Genomic DNA, 27,085 nt, shown 5'->3' on the forward strand with positions numbered 1-27,085 from the left:
AAATGCACATGGCCAGGCGGAGGGTTAGCAAAACAGCAGAAAAGCATCCAGACTTGCATAGTTCCACTTTAATGGGCAACGCTTCACTCAGTATTTCATGCTTGTTCCATTGTTTGCAAAAATATGTGAATAAAAACAACTTTATTAGGAATTCAGAGAGAAGGAGAGAAGAAAACAAATGTGAGGAGCTGACACTGGAGTACAAATGCAACGCAGTGATATCTCAAGAAAAGAGCGACAGGCCGCATATCATGTATTTCCTGTCAGAGTCGGTCCGCACATTACAAATCAGATTAATTCAGACTCTTTGCTGTTAAAGTCAACATCATTTCATTTCTCACTCCAATCATGTGTAACCTCCGTGAGCACCATGAGAGCAGACGAGTGTTTGCTCAATCATATCAGGACACTGAAGCTAATCACATGAAGAAGTGAAGTTCCGAGAATCACGAGCCGTCTTTAAACATGAAGCCGAGTCTCGAGTGTTAATCAGATCCGGGCATATGTTCCCTTTTTCCTTCAGAAAATATGTGACCCTGGAGAAATGTATTCCCATCAACCTCGAAAAACCTGCTTCATTAAAAATCACGGTGGCACTTTCACCATCTGTGAGACCGTGAATAACAAGTTGAAGGTTTTAAACAGTGATGACTGGTGTGGAGTGAAGTCCAGACCTCCATCTGAACCTGAACCTCCTCCCTCAGACCAGTGGGAGGTGTGAGGAGGGCTAACTGTTTGTTCTCTGTAGAAGACGACACAGTTTAACAAGAACAAATACACTCCCTGACAACAAAACAACACATTTCTGGTGGAAAGACTTTTTTTCCCCCCACAATTCAAGACAAAATGTGATTTTTTTTATTAGAGTGAGTTGGCAGCCGACGTCCCGACTCTGGGACACCGAGGCCCAGTGGGAAACTTTCTGTGCTGTTCTGCCAAAATAAGATCTGTTACATAAATAAATGAGTTAACTCAAAGTAAAAACTGGAACAAGAGAGACTGAAGATTCAGAACTGCACTTGGAGAGCCAGGCCAAGAAATGTTAAAGATGTGAAACTCGGAGTAAGTACAAATAAAGAAATGTGTTAATCTCCATTAAAAAGCAGAGCTGACATTAGAACTAACACATCACCTAATGTGGCAATGGACATTTTATCTGCTCATTAAAACTCAGCATTGATTGTTAGACACTCAGCTATAGCGTGATAGCATTATGGATATTTTAATAATTTTTGTATTGATCGTGTAATATTACAACGAGGCCAGGAGACGGTGTGGCCTTGGGCTCGGCCACACACATTCGTTATTACACAGACACACATTAATAAGCTGGACAAGAATTACCAGAAAACACGATTTGCATTAGAGGAAATAACTTAATGGATCCATACAGTAGTCTATATCTGACTTACAACATTTGCATGAAATATTAAGTCAGTACAGTATGCCACTTTATGTGAAGTCATATGTATTTATACTATATTTTAATTGCTCTCAACATTCCTTTGCATCTTATGTAGATTTTCTAAATGTGAGGTTTGTGTATTTAATGTACCACAAGGAAACCGTAGCGGAAACGTTAGATTGAATGCATCATGTAGTGTGGACCTCCCGTTTTTTAGGTGATGGGCACCTGTATTAACCATACTTGAAATTGCATTTTCTCTTTAAAAAAAAACATTAGTTTTATGGTTGCTGTTATTAATGTACCCTGAATTGTGTATTTTAACTTGCACTTACAGTCTATTTATGATGTCTGTCTTTATGTCAAGGACTGCAGATGGAAATTAGCGTTCTCGCTAAATCTGGTGCAGCCATCTTTTTATTTCTTTGAATAATTAATGTCACTGCATGCTGTCCTGCTATAAACTAAATAAACTGAACTAAACAGGGTTTAGCGTGATGCTGAGAGAAGGAAAGCATATTTGCAGAAGCACAGAGAGAAGTGGCATGACAATAGACAGCAATGCAAAGTGAAGACAGCAAAAGATTTTACTGAGGGAAAGGAGAAGAAAAGGAAACAAACAAATATACTGAAGAGTAGCCCCACGCACGCCAAAACAGAAAGCGAAAGAAAGCCGGAGACGGTCTGCAGCCTTGGGCGCAAATGTTCAGTTAAATTGGAAGACAAGGATAGAGAATGAGGGAACAGACATGCAGATGATTGTCCTGGTCTTTGAAAAATAAAGTATTTGATAAACACCACAAACATCCTAGATGTTACAAAGAGTCTCATTTAAAGCCCCGTGCCCTCGGGTTGCCATGGTGATTTTACCTGCTTAGTTATGACTGAGTGGGATTCACTTGAAACTCAAACTTACAACTGTTATCACATGGAGTTACCTGTGTGTGTGTGTGTGTGTGTGTGTGTGTGTGTGTGTGTAGTAGTGTTTCACAGAGACTTCAAGTAACTTCATGAATGGGTCTCTGGCGGCGGCGGCGGCAACGGCGACGACGACCAGAGGGGAACCGTAAGTTTCGCTTTTACCCACCACGTCTCTCCCTCGACGCAGAGGGGAGGGGGGAGGAGGGGGGCGGTGATTCGTACCCGTACAGGGAAGTTACATAGTGCAGTTTCAGTCGACGCGACCCGGCTCAGGCTGCAGTGGCAGCACCATTCATCCTATTAACCATTTTTCTACCATTGCAATGAGTCTGGAAACATTATTTTAAGGCCGAAAAACTCTGCAATGTTACTTTAATCGGATTATAAATAGGATTTTTGGACTCATGTAAACGCTGTCAACCTGTCTGTGTGGATGTGTGCGGGTGTGAGAGAGTGAGTTGGACTTTAAAGAAAGTGATAAACACCATAAACATCTTAGACGTTCCCAATAATCTGGTTCTGGTGTGCAGCAGTGTGAGGGTTCATCACAACAAAAGATAAACCCCAGGCAGAGACAGGCACAGAAAGGCCAAGAGAAAGGCTGTATAATATGGTATATGAGTAAAAAAGGGATAACCTCTCAGTATTTCATGCTTGTTCCATTGTTTGATCAGTGCAGCTACAGTATCCTACACAGTGAAACCCGACTCCTCTGTGAAGCCGGTTGATTTCTGGGCCTCTCCTCCGGCTTCCAGCAGCTTGATCTCTGCTCCGCTCTCAAAGAAAACTCTGAGTGCTCTTTTCTGTCTCAGCCAACTGGCCGGCCGGTCGGGCAGCAGGCCTCCAACAGCTCTGAATATAAAGCAGAGTCAGGGAGCGTTGATCATAGATATATATAAGAACTAGATGACTCACCCGCAGCTGTTTCCCAATGACAAAGCGTAGCCAGTAGGGCGGCCATCTTGGGACGGGCAACTCTCTCCCTCAGAGCATTGAGCCTCTGCTGCATGTTCTGCTATAATGACCATAACTTGCTCAGTTTTTGTCCGATTTCAAAACAGTTTGGTTTTTTATGAACGTTTATGCAGTTATGATGCAGCATATTTAGAATCACGGATCATTTTAATAATGTATTTTTTTTTGTAAAAGTAACATTATAGTGACATTATGCAAATAGTTAAAGTAATAGCTACATACTGATTTATTTTTCACAGAGTTATGAATGGTTTTTTTAGTGCAGATGACTGGATCACCTATCTACTGCACTGTAACTGCAGCCAGAGTCAGAGACAGTTGCCCGTCCTCATATGGCCGACTGTGAGCTACGCCTGCGTGTAGTCCGATCCACCCCCTTGGCGTTGATCACCAGCTCGCTCCATCTGCTATTCAACATAAATACAACAAGTGTGAAGGGAAAGACGAGGCAGCAGCTCAGATCATTCATCAGCAAACTGACTCATCATGTCAGAGACTTTAAAGCCTCAGTTTACTCTGTTGTCCACTAACAAGTGTTGGACAAGAGCTCACTGTGGCCGTGAACTCCTGTAATATATAATACTGGAAGACAGCGCAGTGAATTAAACTTACTTTTGCAAAATTGTTATTATTTTTTATGAGAGAAAAACATGCATGACAAGCTTCTTTTACTATACAGCCAAAAACAAAGCCCCAAAATACAAGAAAAAACACTGAACTTGAGGAGAAAATGACCTAATACCAGTGAAATGTTCTCTGTGCAACAAGATCATTTTACTTTACGTTTTTTTTAATTTTTTTTTAGGGTGAACTTTATTCTGGACTTGCTACAGTGCAATAATTAAAAATACACCTTAGTGTTTTATGATTAATTCTGAATGCTCACATTTTATCACATTCTTAATTTTAGCACAGAAAAAATGAATACTAATGTACGTGTAAATTACTTGATATCAGTTTGGTGAAACAAGTTGGCTTCCTATACACCTTCATCTCAAAACAGGAAACAATTTGCACATATAGAAATGCGCATGAGATATAAATGTAATGTTAAAGTGTCATGAGGGTTCGAGCAAATTAAATCTTTCTTTTCTTTTCCTGTTTAAGAAATATGTTGAGCCAGAAAAAGTACGTGTTGTAGTAGGCTATGTGTTTTTAAATGTAGCTTACTAGTAATTTACTCAGTTTTAACATTCCTCTTTAACTGAAGCATCATGATCAATTCACGAATATATCCCGAACTCAAAGACAGAAACTGGTAAATAGCTTTTAAAAACAAACAAGATAATTAATCTCATATTTCCAAATCTAAGGTTTTAAATCTTGGCATGAACAGGATCATTTTAAGTGTACTAATATTTATCCACAGAATTACCAACAAATCCTTGTCAGTGTTTTTCCCAAACATTGACACTGTTTCTTATTCAGCTCTGCCTCCTAATGAATGAAACATCTTTCACATCTCTCTCTCTCTCTCATTATATCTCTCACTTTCTCATAGTTTTATTCCCCTCACAAAACGGCCTGGATCTCCATCCTGCACCCTGCTGCGGTCACACAGGCTTTTAAATAATCAATTTGGCATTTCTATTAAGCTGTTAGGAGTCAACTGAACGGAATGAGGGGCTGAATTAAAGAAATATTCAGAACAGTGTGTTCAGAGTCCTTTATTCCTTTAGTTTGGTTCATCTGGCAAACTCAGAGTGAAGTAAATTGGACTCAGGGGGCACTAATTAACTGAAAACTTTAACGTTCATGTGAATTTTCTCTTGTAAGAGAAGAGAGAGAACAGTGGTGTGATTTGTGGATAGCACCCAGAGGGAGGGGAGGGGATCTGAAAACTGAGACGTCTGACCTGAGCAAAACGAACCGAGGATAACGACTGACAACAGTTTTTCTTTCAATTCACCATCTTGTTGATTGCATGATGTAATGGTTATAACATCAGCATTTAGATTCAGTAATTAAAGCTTCGTTTAAGACACAAAGGAAACGTACAACCAACGTCGTGATCTTGTGCGACCGATGTTGTCTGGCCTGTCCTGAGTGAGGGTGACAATGCAAATCGTTTCGCCAAGAGGTCAATGACCACTTGGCAGTTGGGTTTGCTGGCTGTCAGTGGCTATAATCGCGGACCTCCGTTAACACTCATTTCATTTCCAGTTACATGGGACTGACAAGGCCAAAGACGACCCAGAGCCTCAGTCGCAGAGTGAACACACAAGCACCAAAACAGTCCAAGTTCCAAAAACCTTTACTGAAGGGCAGGCAGAGGCATACACAGGAAGGCAGTCCAACTAAAAAGGCAAACAAATCCGAAAAAGTGCAAGGCAGATCTCCAAAAACCAACCAAAGACAAAAACAGGTCATACACGAAGGGTTTAACAAAAGACAAACGCGAGAGAGTAAAGCACACGAAGGTAACAATGACAATCTGGCAAAGGAATGGGCGTGACACATGGGCTTAAATACAGCCCATGTGTGGAGATTATTGGCGGGAAACAGAACAAAGGAGCTTGACAGGAAGTGATGAACCACAACAGGAATAAACACAAACTACAAAATAAAACAGGAAGTCTAAACACATAAAGACAGAGACCTGACAGAGACAGTCGAGAGGGAGGGAAAGCAGAGAGGGAAAGAAAATAAAAATCCTTGTCAGCACATAACCTTGGAGAAGTGTGTCTTTTCACTGTTACATCGACAAATAGGGTTAACTTACTAAATTAGAGGTCTGATCATTTATTATCCTCCCAGTCAGCCACTGGTTTTGGAGCATGTTAGCCTTTACCTGTTCTGCATACAACACATCCATCCACCACACTGACCTCAGACCCTCTGATGTGACATATGATCCACCACTGACCTCCCATTCGTGTCTATGAGGCACCATCGCTCCAAGCTCTTTAGTCTGATTGAACTCTTACATGTGAAATCACGAGGATCAGTAATGACCACAGAGAGAGCGACAGGAGCTGGACTGCACCGTTTAGTATGTAACTGCATGGACAGATAACAGAAGCAGCAGACCCACAGGGACAGGTCTGGCTGCAGTGAGTGCAAAGACTGTGACCGAGGTCAGTGAGAGGAAAACCTCTGACAAGACGCTGCATAATCTACAACAGCCTGGACTGAATGCTACCTGTGCTATAGCTGTGTTGGTTTATAACCACATGTCCACGCTGTTTCATTTCCCCCCTCTGGCTTTTGGCTGCACCGATTAAATGAGTCCATTTTCCTTTTGGTGGGGTTTTGGTCCAACGGCACCGAAGATAAGAACAGCACAGGTTTCACTGAGAAGCTCAACAAAGACTCTGCTACAGTAAAACGGCAAATTAGCATACGCAATAACCAGAACCCAGAGACCGTAGCAGCTATACATGGAATTGATCCATCATTAATTTATTACCAGTGCTTTCCCCACTCTGATGTGTATTTATGAGAAATACTGGGTTGTGTTGTTAAACAAGTCAAAGCCAGGCTTATCGTGCCCATTAAACCCAATTTGAGTTATCACCGAGTCATATGAATATATTTTCGGCCCGTACCAGGTCCGTATAGCTCACTTGGTAGAGCAGGCGCTCCATAAACAGGTGTCAGACCTGGTTCAAGCGTGTCTTTCCCCCTCTTGCCCTCCCCATCTTCAGCTGTCCTGTCAAAATAACCCCTTTTCTACTGTGCTGCTAACCCTCCTCCTGTCCATGTGCATTTGTTTACAATGAAGTCAGCGAGAAATCAATAGAATCAATAGAGTGGTACATAATGTTATTTTTTCATCTACCATGTCACCCTGTGTATATTTGTGTAGTCTTATCGTCATAAACAAGAGATTATGGGTTACGATTATGTTGCTGTATCGCAGAGACGAGAGCTGGGACACCGGGTCAGAGGCTCTGATGTTACCAGGTTGGTTTTCAGCCAAGAGACGCTCGGTGGAAGGCAGAGAGCCTCCATTCTCCCTGGAACTAGCTACTAGTCATTGATTTAACCAGAACTAGGACTCTGGAGCTGCTTAATTGAAGTATAAATGTAGCAGAGTTGAGCTAAAAATCCAGCATTCCTCTTAAAAAAAAAAAAAAAAATCCCTCGTCACAGTCACGGGGCCCGGGGGGAAGTCCACCCTGCCAGTCGCCCTTGAAGCCCCTGATCACTACTATTGATCATGATCTAAGAAACAACAACATGCCATCCCAAAGTTGTTTTTTTTTTTAAGAAGTTTGGGCTCTTTGCCTTTAAAGGGATACTTCAACATTTTAGCAAATTGGCCTATTGCTATAATCGATATAGATAATATAGAGTAGGTTTGTTACCTTTAAAGGGACAACGAGGAGTTTTGGAAAAGCGAAGTGTTTTCACACTACATTTATGAGCCTCCAAGCGCACCGTAGAAATTCTTTGACCGGCGCAAGACAGACTCATGTTTTCATTCATCAAGAATTAAAGTCAGAGGTTGGAAGACGATCACATACCGTCGTAGTTCCAACCATAAACGGCGATTCGGCGGCGTTATTCTCATGACTCGCCACAAAACCGAAAGTAAAGAAACGCTGGTCGGCTCGCCCAGCATTTCCGCCACCATTAATAATAACAAAATAACAATAGAGACAAAACGATATATTTATCGAAAATGGGCCCATTAACAAGTGGTAACGTAGATTCATCCACATTAACGTGAGACCAAATAGAAACTCCTCGTTGTCCCTTTAATTGTCGGTGCAAGCTATTTTTAGAACGGCGGAGCAGAGCCGTGAGCTGCTCAGAGCTACGATACGGAGGCTCATGATTTGTTGGTTTCCCTCATCAAACTCATCAAATACACAATCCAACAACTCCACAACGCTCTGGTGGACAAGTTGTGACCTGCACATTCACCACGCTATGAGATAATAACACAACGTTACCAGACTGAGTTGTTTTAGAGGGAAATACAGAGACTGCTTGCAGAAAAACCGCTCCCGACGGGAATGCGCATCAGCGGTTTTGCATGAATTTACCTCGAAAACAACTCTGTCTGGTAACGTTGTGTTATTATCTCATATAGCGTGGTGACTGTAGACTCTGCATATGGGGCACCTGCGCAAACCACTGAGCCAAATGGCGCCCCACGTCCTCCCAAAGTGTCCTGCTAAATCAAATGAAACATCATGTCAGTACATAGGATGCAGGGCTCCACAGATCCAAGCTCCTCAGCCGTTCCTTATAAATGAGCCCAGACACAAATTTATTTCAGTGGTTTTATCTTGTCATTCACCACTCAAAGCTCATGACCTGAACGGACACTTTGTAAATCAGATCTACTCCCTCAATGCTCCAGTGAAACCGGGGTCGTTGCTCTATACCTGTCAAATTCATGCCTTTTTGAACAAGACCACAAGAAACTTTCACTCCTTCACTGGGGAAACAAGTCACCAATATATTTCATTTATTTTTCCTCCTCCTGAGAATTCATTAAAATGTCTTTACTCCAAGGCCTGACGGTAACAAAAACCTCCACAGACTTCCGGTCATGATGCCATTTTACACACATTTTTTTTTTGAGTGAAAGCACAGCTCTCTCTCTGCTAAGAGGCAAAAGAGCTATCTCTTTGAAATGAAAACAAAATTGCTTTTCCTCGTGTTCCCCATTATGGTCCAGTTTCGGTCACGACAGCCAAGTGATTTTTATCAAACCTTTCAGACATAGCAGCAACTAATCTTTCCTCAACAAAACAGAAATGGCATCAATCTGCTTTTTTCCCCCTCTTTTTTTCCACAGGAGATGGTGAAATGATTTTTTTCTTTTTTTCCAACAAAGAGGGTGAAAGAGCCAGTTAACAGAAAGTGACAGTGTCTTCTCTCAACCCTGAAGCGTGTCACTCATCCAGAGGATTTTATTATAGGAAGGGGAACTGGAAAATTACAGAAAAATCTCAATTGAAACCATTAAATTGCCTGTAGTAGTGTGTCTCAGGTTAGTAGATTTAAAATCTCTCGCCCCTCTCTGATTTGGACACGGAGCAGCCAGCTGGTTTCTCTGTGTGTCCACAGGCCAACAAGGTGTGTGAGATGCTCATGTTGAATGTGTGTGTATAACTGTGATCCCTTTCTTTCAGGCTCTGGATGTATTATCGGATTCCCCTGCTGTGTGTGTGTGTGTGTGCCCCCTTTTTTTTTTTTTTTATCATCCGACTCCCCTGCTGTCTATACTCTCAGTAGGTTTTCATTATCAGATTCCCCCCGCCGACTCTCTCTGCACGCCTTCCCCTAGCTACTCTCTGTTTTCAGATCTTTTCCCTTTAACGTGCAGACCCGCGCTCAAAGCCACCAAAACCTCCTCTCTCCCATGTGGGCTCACAGTCGCCCCTCTTGTCCGCTGAAAGGGGGTGTGTGCATCTGAGCTAACACAGAGCCTTTCTATTCAGTGTGCTCAGGCTCAGCTGCCGTGAGCTGCATGAAAAATGGGGGAAGCATTTTGCATGCCATCTTTTTTTTTTTTTTTTAATGCTGCTGGATCTCCACTTGCATTATTTTTTCTTAATGCTTGCAAATGCAACACTGATTTAGTCTGGAATAACTCTGCGAGGTGGCTGCACATATACAGACAGTTTTAACATATTTTAATAAATAAAACATGGATGTATCAGCGAGTATTGAATGTGAATGTGGGTTCTTAAGTTAAATCTCAGAAAAGGTGTCTCTGTGGAAGAAAATAAGACGGGATGGAAGCCAGGATAAAAAGAGACTCCATTATTTTCCAATGGATGTGCATTACAGCTCTTACACTATGCAATTTTACCAAAGGCAAGAAAAGAAGGGTTTGTTTGAAGTGTTACCACTTTTCTAAGTTTGTAGTTATTTCAGCTGTGGTGCATAAGAATTGCTGCGATTACTCTCAACTCCAAATATTTTTTTGGAGGGGGGGTAAACACTCACCTCCTGCAGACTTGTGCTCATAAAAAGATAAGGCATGGGCTGCAGGAAGAGTAAACTCACAGTGGTTCAAATGAATTTCAATGGTCACATTTTAATGCACAGCACAGTTGAAATGCTACTGCTCTTTTTAAAAGGTGATGGAACCATAGCTATGTTTTGATTAAACTTATCAGTGTGAATAATAACGACATGTTAAGTTCATATTTCCACAAGTTGGACTGGTGTCGCCTCAGTTCAGCCAATGATCAAACACTTGGTCAGACATTTGTATCGTCCACTTTGTCACTGTTGCCGGCTCATTATGACAGCAGCAGTGAATACTTTAAAGAAATAAAGAAAGCCAAGAGAGGAGATAAAAAATTTGCACACAGCTCCGTTAACACCTCCTCCTCCTCCTCCATGCTGCTACACCTGCAGTGCCTTAATGCTATATCAGCCAACCGAGCTCTCTCATAATCTGGACATGCTCAGGTCAAGTCTTCTCACTTCTATTCTGGCTTTGTGTGTGTGTGTGTTTTTTTTATCATCTTATTCCCATTCTCATCTTTTCCTGTTTGACAAAACCGTGGACCATGGAGTGAGAGACAACAAACAAGACAAGTCACTCGTTTATTTCACTTCCCTCCCCTGGGCGAATACAGCCATGTCTTTCCTCTGCTATCTCCTAAAAAACAATGAGGTTTTACTGTCACTCATATCTGCTCTGCTAGAGCCACTGCCTATCTTGTTGCTTCCAGGAATCAGTGCTGGATATGATCAATGTTTGTGTTTTACCTGTGTGACCATTAAAATAGTTGCACATAGCCTATAACTCTCCACACACCAAAATACAGTAGGCTACAGTGATTTATTTCACAAACGTTTTGGGCGTTTTCATTACTTTGATGGACTTGAACAATCATAGCTGTTTTCACCCCGCTGTTTGTCCTCAAAATTAGAAATCTCAATCTTCGTGCCTGTAGAGAGAGAGCTCAGATGCTGCACTGCTTTGGTCCAGCAGCAGCATATTGTCAAATATTTGATGAATTGCACCAAAAGTTCATCTGTTGTGCCCAGAGGATGATGATTTTAGTAATTCAGCAATCCCCCGAATTCATATTTTCCACCAAAAGTATGTGCAGACATCCTTTGTTGACATATTAGGAATAAAAAGAAAAAGTCAGTTGATTTCTATTTAGCCTAATTTAGCTACTTCTGTTGTGCTGCATATTTAGAGTGGGTTGGTAACATAATGCATCCCATTTTAAATCACAGTATATTGGGGTTTAGATGCCATTGCCATTGACTCTGTCTTTGCATTTGTTTTGTGGCACTTTTGTTGGTGCCACCACTTTTGCAGTTTTTCATCAAATGCCAGCAGCACAGCTGTCAGATATCCTCTGTGCACCATGTGTTGCCAAATTGGACGAGGGGCATTGGACTGACAGGAAGTTGCTCTATCACAGCTTTAATCGCCCCCAGAACCATGTGATTCACTCATGGGGGTGATGAGGGAGTTCAACCCCTCTTATTAAGACTCCTAAATAGGGCTGTCAGTTTTTAGAAAAATGACATTCGAACGATTATTGAATGACCCGTAATTCGTTCGGATATATTCGATTATTACCCCCCACCCCCCCCCCCCCCCCCCCCACCCCCGCGCGCCGCCGCAGCACACACAGTCGCGGTGTTTTATTTTGAAAATTGACCGGATACTCTCGTTGTTTCATGTTTGACTTCCTGCCCAGCTTGACGCGATTGCTCGCGGCTCTCACACAAAATAGACCAGACGCTGCACGGCGCGAGCCGGCCGCGGAGGTGCACGCCGCGACACCACACCAGCGGTTAATATGGGCACAGAAAGTAAACTGGCTCCGCTTCTCGGCTGTTCGCGGCCCTTCCGCGTCCGGTGGACGTTCCGCGGCGCTATGCAGGCACCGGGCACTGCAGCCAAAGACGGTAAATAGAGTATCTTTGCTGCAGCCTGCATATCGAGCAGGTCATTACTGCTCGAATACGAACTTTTCCCCCCACAATCGAACGAATATTCGAATGTCGAATAAAAAGTGACAGCCCTACTCCTAAAATAGATTAAAATAACATTTAAAGCAGGTTTGAAATATATTTAAACATAATATTAAATGACTTTAAATTAATTAAATATTACTGCATATCCCCATATTTATATCTGGGACAAAGTGTTACAATTTCACACACCCCTAAAGTGGACCATACCATTTCTTAACTTAGTTGACTTAGTTTTGGGCTCAGGTAGCTGGCAGGTGCTGTCAAATCTTTGTTCCCTGCGCATTTTCAGGCAAATAAAGACATTTCAGGTAAGAGGCAGTACTTATCAGTTACTAACTAGCTGGTTTAATGCAGTTTGTTTTATTACCGCCAGAGTTTGTAAAAATCGATGTGTGAAACACCGGTGAGGAGCTAATTAGCTGGTAGTTACAGTTTTAGCTAGCCGATGTTATGCTGCGTTTGAGACAACTCGGAACTCGCAACTTTCCGACCTCCTCATGTCAGAGCTCCCACTCGGGGAAGTCGGAAAAAAAATCTACCCCGACTTCTTCGAAAATTAGTTGTCTGACAACAATCAACAGAACCCGATTTTTTTTTTTAAACGCGAGGCACTTTGAATGTAAAGTTAGTGTCCCAGTCCGCCATGTTTTTGGTTATTCCGCCGGTTAGTCCGCCGGTTTTTCGGTTACGCTTTCGGATCTCGGAGATTCCGAGTTGTGTCGAACGCAGCAGTAGCTAGCTAGCTAGAAAAAGTAGCATACAAACGACGCAGGTTTGTAATTTTTTAATGAGTTTGCAAACTCAACTTGTTTCCTGACTCCGATTATTCCTGGTGTGATGATCATCCTTCAGCTGTGACGTGAGCAACCATCTTACAGCCTCTAAACTGCCACAATGGCTGTAACAATAACAGCAGGTAAGAAGGAAGGAGGTAAAATAGATAATACATGTTATTATCATGATGACTTCCCCTCACTATCGTCCCCTCCTCCCACCAAGTATCAGCGGCGGGGAGGCTCGGATGAGAGGAGGAGGAGGAGGAGGAGGGAGGGAGTCGTTTCTGAAGTTATTAAGTGGAACTACAGTCAGACACACACACACACACACCGCATTGTGGTCAAAGTCTCTCTCTCTCTCTCTCCCTCCCTCCATCTCTCTCTGCTCCAGTCGGGGGTTTGAGGAGATCTCTCTTGGAGCTGGAGAGGAGAGGTCTGCCGTCTCTCTCCTCCGGCAGCCACCGGGCTTCTCTGCAGCCTCTTCATCCTCTTCATCCTCTTCATCATGGATCTGGGGACTAAATCAAGAGTCGCTTGGATTACTATCGCCCAAGTCACCGTGCTGCTGCTTCTTCTCCTTCTTGTCTCCAGCTCGGCCGGGACAACCGCAGAAGGTGAGCAGCAGCAGCAGCAGCAGCAGCAGCAGCTGTGCAAGGACCCCCTTGCTCCTTGCACTTTTGTTTTAACCTCTACTGAATTATGGCCCTATTTATTATAATGTAATATTGTAATGTAGTTTGCATTTTTATAATGCTGACGACGTGTGCTGCTGCCCTCTTGGCCATGTCACCCTTGAAAATGAGATCTCGATCTCAACGTGTCTTTTTTACCTGGTTAAATAAAGGCTAAATAAAACAAAAGCAGCAGCCTGTGTTGTGTTGTTGTGTTGTGCGGTGTGCGCCGACACTTTCCCCCGGAGGAGCTGCGAGCGGAGCGAGTCCGGGCAGAGGAGGCTCTGAACGCGGCTTCATCCTCCTGTCACCCTGCCTGGAAAACACCAGTCTTTCTTTTACTAGATTGCAGTGTTGTCTCATGCAGGCTATAGTTGTTATGTCAAGTTGGATAGATTACAGGTATTTATTTATATTGTGGTGGTTGACGCTAGTCGGATATAGGCTGCAGCGCGTCTTGGTTGCGCACCGGCACTTGGTTGTAAAGAAGATATGAGGACAGTTGAAGTGGGTTTTATGTGATGGTGACTGTTTCATTGTTATTTAGTCATCACTATAATCAGGTAGCACATTGATTGGAGTTCAGTAACCCACCACCACCACCACCGCCGCCACCTCCCTCTCCTCCACTCAGGTTTTTGTCGCATTTAATTAGCAGCTTATTGGCTTCCAGGGTCAAAACAATCATTCCCTAGGGGGGGGGTCGGGGGGATATTTGCACACACAGTCGAGGAGAGAGGAAGGAAGTTGTTGTCTTTCTGTCAGAGAAAAGAAATCATTGTCATCCAAACGCGTCAGGAGCTACTTCATCCATCCGCTGCTGTGCGTAAAACAACGTTACTGCTTTGTTTTCTGGTTAATTGGCTGCTCAGCGCAGCGCAGCGAGCAGCCTGGGACCGAGCCACGTCTGTGCTGCTCACACACCGAAACACCAGAAAGCAGCCGATGTGTGAAGCTGCGTGTGTGTGTGTGTGTGTGTGTGTGTGTGTGTGTGTGTGTGTGTGTGTGTGTGTGTGTGTGTTAGAGAGAGAGAAATAAAATGTTTTTATGCAGGTATATAAGAGGTGTGGTTGGGATTGAGAGGTTGTTAGTTTGATTATTTGACCTTCCTGTTTTGGAATGAAGGAGGAATTGTCTTGATTTTATCCAAATGGTTGAGTTATTTTTGTGCCAGTTTACTACAGGTTTATGAAGCTGTGCAGACATGAGGAGAAGAGGGAGAGAAATCCAGGGCAGTTTAATGCACAAAGACCAGATAAGCAGAGAAATTGAGATGTAATTGAAGCAGATGGCTGTAAAAGTTACCAAACCATCCCTGGTTTTACTCTTCTCATCCACCACAAACTCACTGATATTGCCTCCTTATCCTCCCTTAGTTTGGCTCTATTTTTTAAAACCTCTTTGTGTTTTAATTCACTTCCTCTCCTCCAAGTATCATCATCCCATCCAATGTCTCCATCCTCGTGGCTTCCTCTGAGTTTTTAATCTGCTCCACATCCATCCCTCCCTCCCTCCCTCCCTCCTCCTCCTCCTGTGACAGACCATCTCTCACCCATCATCGTGAAAATGTCAAGATAAGCAACATGCCCAGTAATTATTGAGGTGTGCTGGTTCTGCTGCTGCTAAATGGAAAGGCTGAGCTGTCAGGTGCATGGTGGAGGAGTGAGAGAGACGTATTGCTTCTTCTCTTCTTCTTCTTATTCTGCAGTTGGAGAGATGAATGGAGAAGCCAGGGGATGCAGCAGGGCAGGGAGGGGAATACGCTTTTTTTTTGTTGAGTAGATGTGTAGTTTTTCAGGCTCTTCTCTCCTTACAATCTCATTTCCTCCAGCTGCGTCTCTCCTCAGATCCTCCTTTCCTCTTTTTTTCTTTCTGCTCTTTGCTCTTTTTCGCTCTCCGTCTTCTTCTCCTTTCCAGCCGTTTTCCTTTTAGCTTCTGTCCTCCTCGTGTCTGCTACCTGGATCTCTGCCCTCCTGCTGTATCTCAATCAGAGAGCTGCTGCTGCTGCTGCTGCTGCTGCGACGCTCTCTCCTCTTTCTCCCCGATGCTTTCTCTTCCTCGACATCCCACCTCTCTCTCCCTGCTGCATGTTTTCTCCCCGTTTCATGACCACATCACCTCGTATTTCTCTCTGTACTCTCTCTCCTGCTGCTCTTTTCTCCCTCTCTCCCTCTGTTTCTCTCTCTTTAGGTTATTTTCTGACTCTCTCGTTGCCTTATCCCCGCTGCTTTCTCCACTCTTGCTCGACTAACAAGGTGTTTCTTTGAAGTGCCAGACCTGGTGCTGATATTTTGTATTTTTCCAAGTTGTGAAAGCCTCCGAAACAACATGTAGTAGATAATATAAGTCTCTAATGAAACCCAGACTGACGAAATAATGAAATACTGGACAAAAGTGTTGAATGCGTTGACTAAATTAACAGGAAATGTGTAAAATGAACAATGAAATGAAAGATTTTCATTGATGTTGTCGTGCAGTCGTAGGCAGGGAGGGTTTCCTATCATATGAAATGACGTGAACAGTGACGGATCAATACTAGATGTGTAATTAAACGCTAGTAGTGGCTCAATGTATCAGCTTTCTATTGGTTCACCGTGAGATGTAAATCAGTCGTTTTTCTGCTCTCTGCGACTCTCATATTTCTTCTCTTTGGTTTTGGTTTCTGTCTTTGGCCTCGGCTGCTCCGCCTCCTGTTGTTTCGCTGTTTTCTCTCGCCCGGCCTGACCCAGCAGCGCACTCATCATGCACGGCCCATAAACCACGGCGGCGTAATAAGTTAAGTCTGCAGAGGTAGAGGGATCCCAGCTGCAGGTTTCACATCTCCATCCCCCCTCCTGTTGGGAGTTCACTGTTCATTATGGAGGTGGAACAAAGTGACAACAAAGTAGAAATACATATTTTAACAGCACACAGATGGTGCTCTGATGACTTGTTAGCCAGACAAGTGAAGCACTGGGTTTTTTTTTTTTTTTTTTTCCTGTGTGTCGAGATTCAAGATAGTCATGGTGTGAAACAGCTACCTGCAGGGCTGCAGTCAGTGTGTGTTTAATTGCTTTTTGAAATTAACAGCATGACACAGTCGCCACGTGCTGGATGCAGATGAATGAAGACGGGTCGGTTGGCCGAGCGCTTGCAGGGGAACGTGATGTAACTGGAAGGTTTGATCCCCATTTCTGACTCATGTGGTGATGTGGGTGAGCTTTTATGGCTGAAAATAGCTGCCAACAGACGCGCAGATGAGTGAACCAAAATAGCTGAACAAAAAAAAAAAAAAAAAAAACGAGGTGAAGGCTGAAATCAGTGTTGTCTTAATTGACAATTGTTGGTTTTGTACTTTTAGTTTGATGTTGTTTGTCATTCTGTTTTTAAAGGGGAACTATGCAGGTCCAGTTGCCTATTTGTTATTATATACGTTTTACGATGTGTATATCTGTGTAGTCTTTTCTGTCATGAACAAGAGATTACGCGTTATGGGGTGCGTTTGTGTTGTGGTGCCAACGAGACGCGAGGCGCTGATCTTGCAAGGTTGGTTTTCAGCCAAGAGATGCAAAGTGGAAGGCAGAGAGCCTCCATTTCCCCGTAACAAGTCATTTAACTCCAAGCAGTTTAATTAAAGGGATAGTTCAACACTTTGTCAAACTGGCCCATTGCCATAATCCCTATAGTCATAGCAGTCGGTTCGTTACCTTTAATTGTCGGTGCAAGCTATTTTTGGAACAGCGGAGCAGAGCCGTGAGCTGCTCAGAGCTACGCTACGGAGGCTAATGGGATTTCTTGGTTTCCCTCATCAAACTCATCAAATACACAATCCAACAACTCCACAACGCTCTGGTGGACAAGTTGTGACCTGCACATTCACCACACTATGAGATAACAACGTTAGAGTTGTTTTAGAGGGAAATTCATGCAAAACCGCTGATGCACGTTTCCGTTGGGGGCAGTTTTTCAGCAAGCAGTCTCTGCATTTGCCTCGAAAACAACTCTGTCTGGCAACTATCCCTTTAAGGTAAAAATCTTGAATAGTTTGTCTTTAAAGCTCACATGTTGTAAAAAGTGAAACTTCATTGTCTTCTTTGGTCATGAATCAGCTCTAGGTTTTATATTAATACTGTGAAACTATCAAAGCCTCCGTCCACAGAGAACAACAGACCAATCACTGCTCACTGCCCCTAAGCCCCGCCCACCTGCACCCACCTTGCAGGATCCGGTTCGTTGGAGTTTTTATCTGAAATCTGCTTCACTTTTTGGAGTCGTCACTCACAATTCGTGCAACTCATCATCTTAGGCGAAGCTCAGAGCTCCTGAGGGGGGAGATGTAAAACTACACATAGATGTAGTTTTTGAATCCCCGCAAATATTTCTTCTCATTTCAAAGAAAAAAGTTTGAAATATAGGATCAGATCTTTGAAGATAAGTGATGCAAAACCCAGATGAGAGCAGAAAAATCCCAAAATGGCATTTTTATAGATCAACACTAACATCCTGATTTGTATCACTGTAAAAAGAGCAAGGCCTGCTGTCAGTTAGTAGCAATTTTGCACTGACTCCAAAATCATACAGTGAGAAATCTATCACAAAGGGCAAGAGAAACCTTTTTTTTCCAGCAGAAAAAAAGACCAGAATCCACAGTTGCCTCGGGGCAAGTTGTGCTCTGAATAAAGCATGAGGCTGTCATCATTAGATGCGATGCACAAACAAGTCGGCCAGCCTAAACTTGTTTGTATGCCCATACACTCAGCTTTGATTGGAAACAAATTATCACCCGATGCCTTGGCTGCTGTACAAAGAAATTCTGGGAACCGAAATGGTAAATTACAACAACTTTTCTGAACATCACATGCTGATGAGATGTAAGAGTTTCAGAGTACTTCATGATGGACTGTTCCTCTCCAGTTTTGTTCCTGTAAACTGAGGCTTTAACCTCTGGGAGTCTGTTGAGAGATGCTTGTTGTTTCCCAGCAGCTGAACGGTGAAAAAACACAACAAAACAAAAAAAAACTTTAGAAAGTTTCACTGTAAAATCTGTGAGACGGCACAAAGAAAGCAGCTGACATGTCGCAACAGGCTGCTTCAAATTAATCAGTCAAATCTTGTAAATCCTCTAAAAGACATTCCTGCAGATGCACAGCTGCACCCCAATAACCTACGACATCTATCTGCACTTTTTTTTCCTTTTTAATTGAGGTGCTTGGACAGCTGTAGACCAAAGTGTTTTGCTAATGAGAGTACTTGTAATTAAGTTGCTAAGATGTTGTCAGGAGAAAATTGGGTTCATATTAAAACCAAGACTGTGAGTACGGCTACTTTAGCAGCTCTGTGAGGCTGTGATTGACAGTCACAATTTGTGATCATGCTGATGATCAGCTAGTATAATGTTCAACAAATCTGAATTTAGCATGCTGTGCTGTGTTGGCGTTAGTTTTGCAGGTATTTGGTTCATAATTAAAGTTTTTGATTAAAATTTTGACAGGTCAAGAGGAAATGGAGCGTGAATATCTCCATCAGATCTCACATATTAAGCCACTAACTGACATTTCACTAAAAAGCAGGCACGCTGGAAGATGTTTTCAGTAGGGGGGGCTGCCATCTGAATGCAAAACAACGAATCACACTGTTGTTGTCAAAATGTGTGAAATTAAGCATTCTGGTTTACCCTGAGAAGAAAGTAAAGGCAAAACAACATTTGCTTCAGATAAAAAAAGTAGTGACTGCATGAGGTTCCTATCATTGCAACGGCTAGAGTGTATGAAACTGGTCTAGAGGAGCTGTGGCTGGTCTTTTTTTTTAAATGTTTGGACTGGACCAGACTTTCAAAGGCCCGTTTCCTCTGCTTCACCATGAGCCTCTTTCAGGCCACACTTTCCTGTTCCACCACTTCTGCCCTATTCTCATCTTTATCTTGATAGCTGTATTGTCAGATAGGAGGCTCCCACATGCTTGAGCTTAAACTGCTGAATAATAAGAACAGACATGTCCTGTTATTTTCAGACTTCTATGATTATATTTTCATCTTATACAGCTCCCCACTTCCCGCGCTAATGCTAAAAGTACGGTTTTTCGAGGAGAAGCTACGAGAGAAAATATGCACACTAAATATATCTATTGTGTAGCACTTGAGACACCGGTACAGACTATAATGTTTTTCTGTAATGTTGGAAAGTTTTAATCCCACGTGGTTCATTTTCATTGTGTTAATGTAATTTGAGTTGGTACAACACTGGCATCAATATTTTTCAGTGTCAGACGGAGGATAAAAAAAAAAAAAACTAATTATGGTTTATAATGATGAAGTTTTGTTTTTCTCTGCTGCCTCCTCATTCTTGGACTCTCTGTTGTGGTTTTGGATAAATCCACAGCTTTTCAAAGCATAAATTCAGGGTGGACAAGACACGTCAAGTTTAGTGATGTTCTTCCACACGCTTGTTGTTAATTGTTAACTGTGCTGTGTAATTAGACATGAAGGCCACTGTTGTGCTCGTATGCAAAGTTTAAAATCAGCTCGGGGGAAACGTAGAACGATGAATGTATATAATCGAGGTAAACTCAGTTATTAACAGGGCTGCTTCATTTCCTCACTGCTGCAATTATACAAACACAAACATATTGTTAGACAGTTTATTAACATCCAATCCATTTAAGGAATTACTATGTAACTTTCCCCTCACTTTCTATCTATGTGTCAGTGTTAAGTAAGGGTTAGCAAGATGAGCAATTCAGAAATATCTTTTACATTTTGCATTGTTGTTGATTTTTATGTAATTTAAAATGACATTAGCACCATTCTTTTTATTTAACAAAAGTAAGACTAAAAGCCTCTTAAAATATCAAATGTTGTAACCACAAAAGAATCATGAATATCTAATATTTCATCCACCTACAGTGGATATAAGTGAACTTATAAAAAATATTATTTCTTCCAAAAACATTAAATTGAATAGATTATTATTATTTTTTTGCTATATTTTCTATATTTAAAATTTCAATGCATTTTAGCAACACTGGGCAGGATATATCACAAATTTGTCAAGAAACGTGGTGTTGCATTGCAAAAGTGAATTACATTTATTCAATATTTGAGTCTTGTAGGTTTTTATGAAAAAATACCTGTTACACCACTCGACATGAGGTTGCATCACATCATTGACCCTAAGTCATTCACATTCAAGGGTGTCCTTCTTTGCAACTGCAGTTCATTCCAGTGGACTGATGGTGGCTCTGGTTTGGATTGAGATATTAGTTGGTTCACATTGGTCCAGACTCAGCCAGCTTTGAGTTGAGGATGTCAAGGACGTTTGTAGAGAGATTCGTGGTCTTCAGACAGAGGATTTATTACAGTAACATGAATATGAGAAGAAATGTATTTGTCAGTCTTCAGCATGGAAACACGGGGCTGTGAGCATCATGTTAACATGCTGGTATTAGTTTATCTTGAGCTCTGCTGTGTCATTGTAGGAACACTGCTGATGGGTGATCTCTGTATAACTCAGCCAAGTTTATTAAAATGATGCTTAATTAGTGTCTGAGTGTTTGAGACAGGTGTAGTCACACTCCAGTAGCTTCTAGGTGTCATCTCATCCAATCCAAGTCACCTAGCGTGACCTCCTGCCTGTGTTTGTGGTGTTTTTGGAGGATTTTTCATGCCAATATCAGACAAATAATTTCCAGCCTATAGTCTGGTGTTATTTTACTTATATGTTAACTGTTAATTAGCAGGTATCAGTGTCAGTGCTTACTGGCTTAGGCTGTTTACTAGCTAATTATCCAGCAAATTGATTAGCCTTGGGTTAGCCTTGGAGTAAAATGCTGAAATGCCCAGCTGTGCTAACGATGCTAATGGGCATGCATACTTGCCACAGTTATCAAACTGCATATGCACTAAATGCTGAATCACAGAACTGCTCTTAAGAAATTTGTTGATGAGATCACAGAGGCCAAGTCCATCCTTATGGTATATATACACAGTTAATGATCTATATACAGTATAACTGCTGTTATGTACTCCATTATATAAACCTCTTGCAAGCAAGTGGGACAAAACAAATCCTATTTAGTATGTGTAATGAATGTATTTATGATATTTTGTTCAGTGCAGGTTAAAATGAGCTTTATTGGCTCCGGGTGTTTGAAGCAAACATGAGGTGAAAGTTTATGTTGACACGTTAATATGAAGATGAAGATGTACTGTAGCTGCCTGCAGTGGAAAAAGACACATCTGACCTGGTGCTAAACACAGCAGATTGTCTCTGTGGTGGAGACGGCTCTCTCTCCCCCCTTTAACGTATAGTTTTTCAGGCTGAGGCTATAAATCTGAAGGTATTCCCAGCTGGCATGGTTATTTCAGTGCAGCAGCGGTCAAGAAGCAGAGTGTACTATGAAACGTAATGTACATGAAAGCTGCGGCTCGGTGTGTGTTATACAGTAAAAAAACAAACGTATACGAATTACTTTATTAATCCCCAAAGGGAAATTTATTTGTCTGTCAGTTCATCTCCCATTTGCAGAAGAATTAGAAAGCCTGATGGCTGAAGGTACAAAGAATCTCCTATATCTCTATAGAGTCCATCAAGGTTTTATGAAGTGGATGATCTGAGTTGTTCTGCTTGGCCTCTACCATCCTCAGTGGTCATCTCTCCATTACATCGCTCAGTGAGTCCATCAGGGAAACATGACTGATGTCTGCTCTCTGAGTCTTCACCAACATCTCCAGCTCTTCACAACTCTTGTCGGGCAGAGAGTTAAACATTTCCCATGATGACTGACGCCAAAGGACCAACAGTTCATCTCCACTTCCAAAGCCTTTAACTCTTCATCTCAGCTGGAACAGGATGGCATCCTCCAGACCTGCTCCGTTTTCAATGAAAGAAGCTCCTCTCCTGAACAAACTTGCTCCTCACACAAGGATCCATCAGTAGTTGACAAGATATAACAAAAATAAGGCAAAGATTGAGTAAAAGCTCTGAGCTCCCAAACTTCACTGCTTCCAATTGAAACGCATGTTCGAGAATGACAGAGTCATAGTTGTGTCTCAATGTGGAGGATACATTTGAAGGCCGATTACGTCACCGCGTCCCAATTCGAAGGCTCATCCAAATCCGACTTTCTCTTGCCTGTTCTGGGACACACTGCACCTATTGCATCCTTCTTGCCCCCCCCCGTATCCCAAGACTCTTTACACGCTGTTATTATTAGCCACCTAGCATACTAGCTGTGGGAGGTGTAGCCATGCTGGCTCGTTGGAAGCGTGGTCGCCTGCTGTACAGAGCTCTGCTGACCGCATAGACCGAGGCGAGGAACTGAGGAGCTGTTGGAAGTGTAAAAAAGCCGCCACTGCCAAATGTTTTACGTTAGGACCAGAAATGCTCTGAAGGCTGGACCGTCCCATTTACCAACGGTTGACGTGGCCAGTGTTTCCTCCAGGATTTCACGCTGTCATGCTGTGTCTGTGTGTGTGGATGCCAGCTGCGCTAATTGCGGAGATACCGAAGACATGCGGACATGCGGCGGTGGTGTATTTGTATTCATTTATATTTATTGTATTTCATTTATAAATGAATGTAGAGGAAACTCTGCATGGCCGTCGGAAGGGCCTCCGTAGACCACGTAGGCTGCGTCCTCTTGAGGGATCCAGCCCCTGAATTGGGACACAGCTACACTCAAACTTAGGTCTGAATGTGGCTGCTTTGAAAGAGAGTAAATGTTGATAAGTCTATTTTAGAGATAATGAAATGATTTGGAGTTATTTACAAAAGATGTAAATAAAACATCAATGTGGATGAACAATGGGGGATCAGACCAACACCATGACATCATGGTGACAAGGAGTGATAGACAGAAAACATGATACAGGCATTATGTTACATATTGACAGACAACAGCTGGAAATAGAAGTAGCTGTCAACAAAGACTGAAAGAAATTGAAAAAAGCAAAGACACAAGAATTTCCTGCCTGAGAGGAAAGGAAAGGAACGTTTTTTGACAAAGACAGGAATCAGTCGTTTAAAGTCCATTACAAAAGGTAAAAGGAATCCACAGCTCACTCAAACCAATAACTTGTCCTTAAAGCGTTTATTCCTGGGAGAGCCACACCTCCTGTTCATCATTCACTTCATAATCATCTCTGACTTTTCTCCACACGTCATTTGGTTCAGTGCTCTGCTGGTGCCGGGGGCAAGGTCTGGCTGAGGCTGCTGTTCATCACAGTGAAGTGGAGGAGCTAAAATTTGTCCCGCGAGGTTTGATGTTTGTGCTTCTTCACTCACCGTAACTCTTTAATGGCGTCTGTGCTGCTTTTCACCACTCGATCTGGTGCTTAATGACGAGCACAACAAGCAAGGTGGTTTATTCAGTTATAGCTGGATGGTGAATAAATATACGACAGATCACGATATTGGGCATTCACTCTCTCACTGTCACCCCGTTGACACCTGGCATTAAAGGAGACATATTCTGCTCCTTTTCCACAGATTAAAATAGTTCCCAAGTGTCTTAAAGACATGTCTGTCACATGCTTTGGTCAAAATACCCCAAGGATCAAACATCACAGCTCTTTTCATCCTCTCTAAACAGGCCTGTTCAGAACAGCTGCTTTCAGTGCCTGTCCCTTTAAATGCAAATTAACAACTGCTTGCCCCGCCTCTTCTACCTGTTCCAGGTAGGAGTGGTATTATGCAAATTTGAAAACTAATGACATCATTGCCAGAAAACTGAGGGAACAGCTCGTAAAACCACATAGATTTTAACCTAGAAAGCCTGAAAATGACAGATTTTTTTTTGTCAGTTCTCACATTTTGGCGGCCGGAAGGCAAGACAAACACCTAAATATATGTTAACAAGCCTTCAAAAAGTGATATTTCCACAATATCTCCCCTTTAACAGGTGTCTTGTATCCAGATTGTATCAAGAATATATCTGGATACTATTTGTCCGGATAGCATTTATACCTGACATTAATATGCGTCTCCAGTGTCCACAATGAGATCCGATTGAGATCTGATCACATATTTGCGCCGGTAAATTAAAAACGTAGTTGTATGCAGATACAGGACACATTACCATTTACACTTGTGTTCAATGTGGTGGTTTGGCCGTTCGGATTACCATCCGTCCTCAATGTGTTTTTACACCAGTAGTTTCATGTGGTCAAGCATTATCTGATTGCAGTCCGATCACTGAAAATGAATGTAAATGCCAGAAGTAAACAGAGTGTGTGTTTTCGATCGATAATGTATGGGAAAATTAGCTTTTTTGGTCCTGTCACATTTGTGTCAGGTGATAAAAGGGAAGTTATAAGACAGCCACTACACTAAAATCAATTTTGACAGTTAAGTGTCTGAGCCGCAAAGTCTCCACAGCAAGAAAAAAAAATCTTTTAACAGTTTCCCAATTAACTTATCTGAAGATGTTAATATCTCCTCCTCCTCCTCCTCCTCCTCCTCCTCCTCCTCCTCATCTCCAAATAATGCTGGTTATCAGTTGTGGGCAAAGTTGAGAGCAAAGCGGGGTCAAGTTACAATGACGCACAGTTTATCATTTATTCATATAATGCAATCCTCCCTCGCACGCTCTGCTCTGCAGGAATGAAAGGGTTTTTTTTTTTTTTTTGCCTATAAGTCATTAATCATATTACTCATCACCCACAGATGGAAGATAGATGGTTGCTTTCACTTCCCCAACTGTCATCTTCAGGTATTCTGTCTGTTGTGCTCTTTTTACGCTCTCTCTCTCTCCGTCTCATCAGTCTTTCTTGAGGGTTTTATCTTCCCTCTGAGCTGATTTAGAGCCACTGGAGTGTGCGCTATAATCATACCCTAATGACAGATAATCTCAAGAACACTAAATGACTTTAATCCTAGCCCTAATGACAGATAATGCCACCGTACTCACCACTGATTTGCATTTTTCAGCCTCGTCCCATGGGTGTTAAAAAATTATGGCGGCAAGCGGAGAAGTTCCCTACCTGAGGCTGGGATTAGCAGACAGCTTGTTGTGTGCCTGTGAAGGAAGGAAGAAAGAAAGAAAGAAAGAAAGAAAGAAAGAAAGAAAGAAAGAAAGAAAGAAAGAAAGAAAGAAAGGCGTCCTGTCCTGTCTCAGCGACTGACTGTGAAGAGCAGTTTTCGGAGCCGTCAGGTGTTTTACAGGTGAAACAGATGGTTGTGAAAATCGAGGAGAAATTCATTCATATTCCAATAGGCTCAGATATTTATTTATTTATTTTTGCCACCTGTCCTCCTGTGATTACAGTACAACACAAAAGAAGAAGGTAATTCAGATTTATTTATGTCAATCTAGTGTTTCTGCCAATTACCGTATTGACTCGTGTATATATAAAATACTTTTTGAAAAGGGATAGCTCAACATTTTCTGTGTGGTAACGTTGTGTTATTATCTCATAGCGTGGTGAATGTGCAGGTCACAACTTGTCCACCAGAGCGTTGTGGAGTTGTTGGATTGTGTATTTGATGAGTTTGATGAGGGAAACCAAGAAATCCCATAATGAGCCTCCGTAGCGTAGCTCTGAGCAGCTCACGGCTCTGCTCCGCCGTTCTAAAAATAGCTTGCACCGACAATTAAAGGTAACGAACCTACTGCTATGACTATAGGGATTATGGCAATGGGCCAATTTGACAAAATGTTGAACTATCCCTTTAAGACAAAATCAAAGACCAATTGAATCTCTTTAAAACCATGTTTTCAGTATCAGTGTAATAACAACACGTAGATTGCAATCAAAGAGTAGTGGTTGGAATATTTATAACATCATTATGTAATTGTAACTGTAATATAGGCCTATTCCTCTTGCCGGTTAAGATCTAATGCAATGCGATGTTCGGACACCCCTAAGGTGGACTGTACCACATCTGAACCTCCGTCAGTTTAGCCTGTTGACCGCTACCTTATCACTTCCATACAGTCTATAGGAGAGACCTATCAGAAGGCAGCTCCTCCGTTGCGTCACTGTGTCGTGCCTTGGGTCAGGGTTAGCGCCGGCGCGTGTGTTTGCATGAATAAATATCTAGATCCCAAATATATGACACACATTTGATTTGCTGAAGGGGGGTTACAGTACAGAGATGCAGGAGGCTGAATGACAAATTCAAGGGTGTTATTTTTCAGGATGCTGGACGCCTTAAGACAATGTTGGTTATTTAAGCCGTGGTGGGAGCTCTGGGGGAATATTAGAGGTGTTTGATTAAGTATCAGAGCTCATGAAGAATCCCTCGTCTCTTCTTGGGATTAATCTGGTGAAGAAAACGCTGAGGAAGGTGTGAATTCAGGAGCCTGTTTCAGGTGTGGCAAAAGCCCCGTCTCGCGGGAATATATTGCTTTTCAATGAGCTAGTTGTTTGCACTGAGGAGAACATAAACCTGTGAATATAAACTATTTGGTGTGAACGTGTGGTGCAATGCAAACCTCCCCGG

The 27,085-nt window shown here is 42.3% G+C and overlaps 1 protein-coding gene across 1 annotated transcript in view; it reads left to right on the forward strand.

Moving 5' to 3' along the window:
- Positions 1–13,501: 13,501 nt before the first annotated feature.
- Positions 13,502–27,085, forward strand: part of LOC311000277 (contactin-associated protein-like 4) — a gene marked incomplete at both ends in the record, with an annotated part of 142,108 nt that continues 128,524 nt past the window's right edge. Inside the window, one exon of the mRNA XM_083990946.1 lies at positions 13,502–13,610. Coding sequence (XP_083847072.1) covers positions 13,502–13,610 — 109 coding nt within the window. The remainder of the gene's footprint in view (positions 13,611–27,085) is intronic.

This window comes from Trachurus trachurus, assembly GCF_905171665.1.
Source record: "Trachurus trachurus genome assembly, chromosome: 17".
NCBI lineage: Eukaryota > Metazoa > Chordata > Actinopteri > Carangiformes > Carangidae > Trachurus > Trachurus trachurus.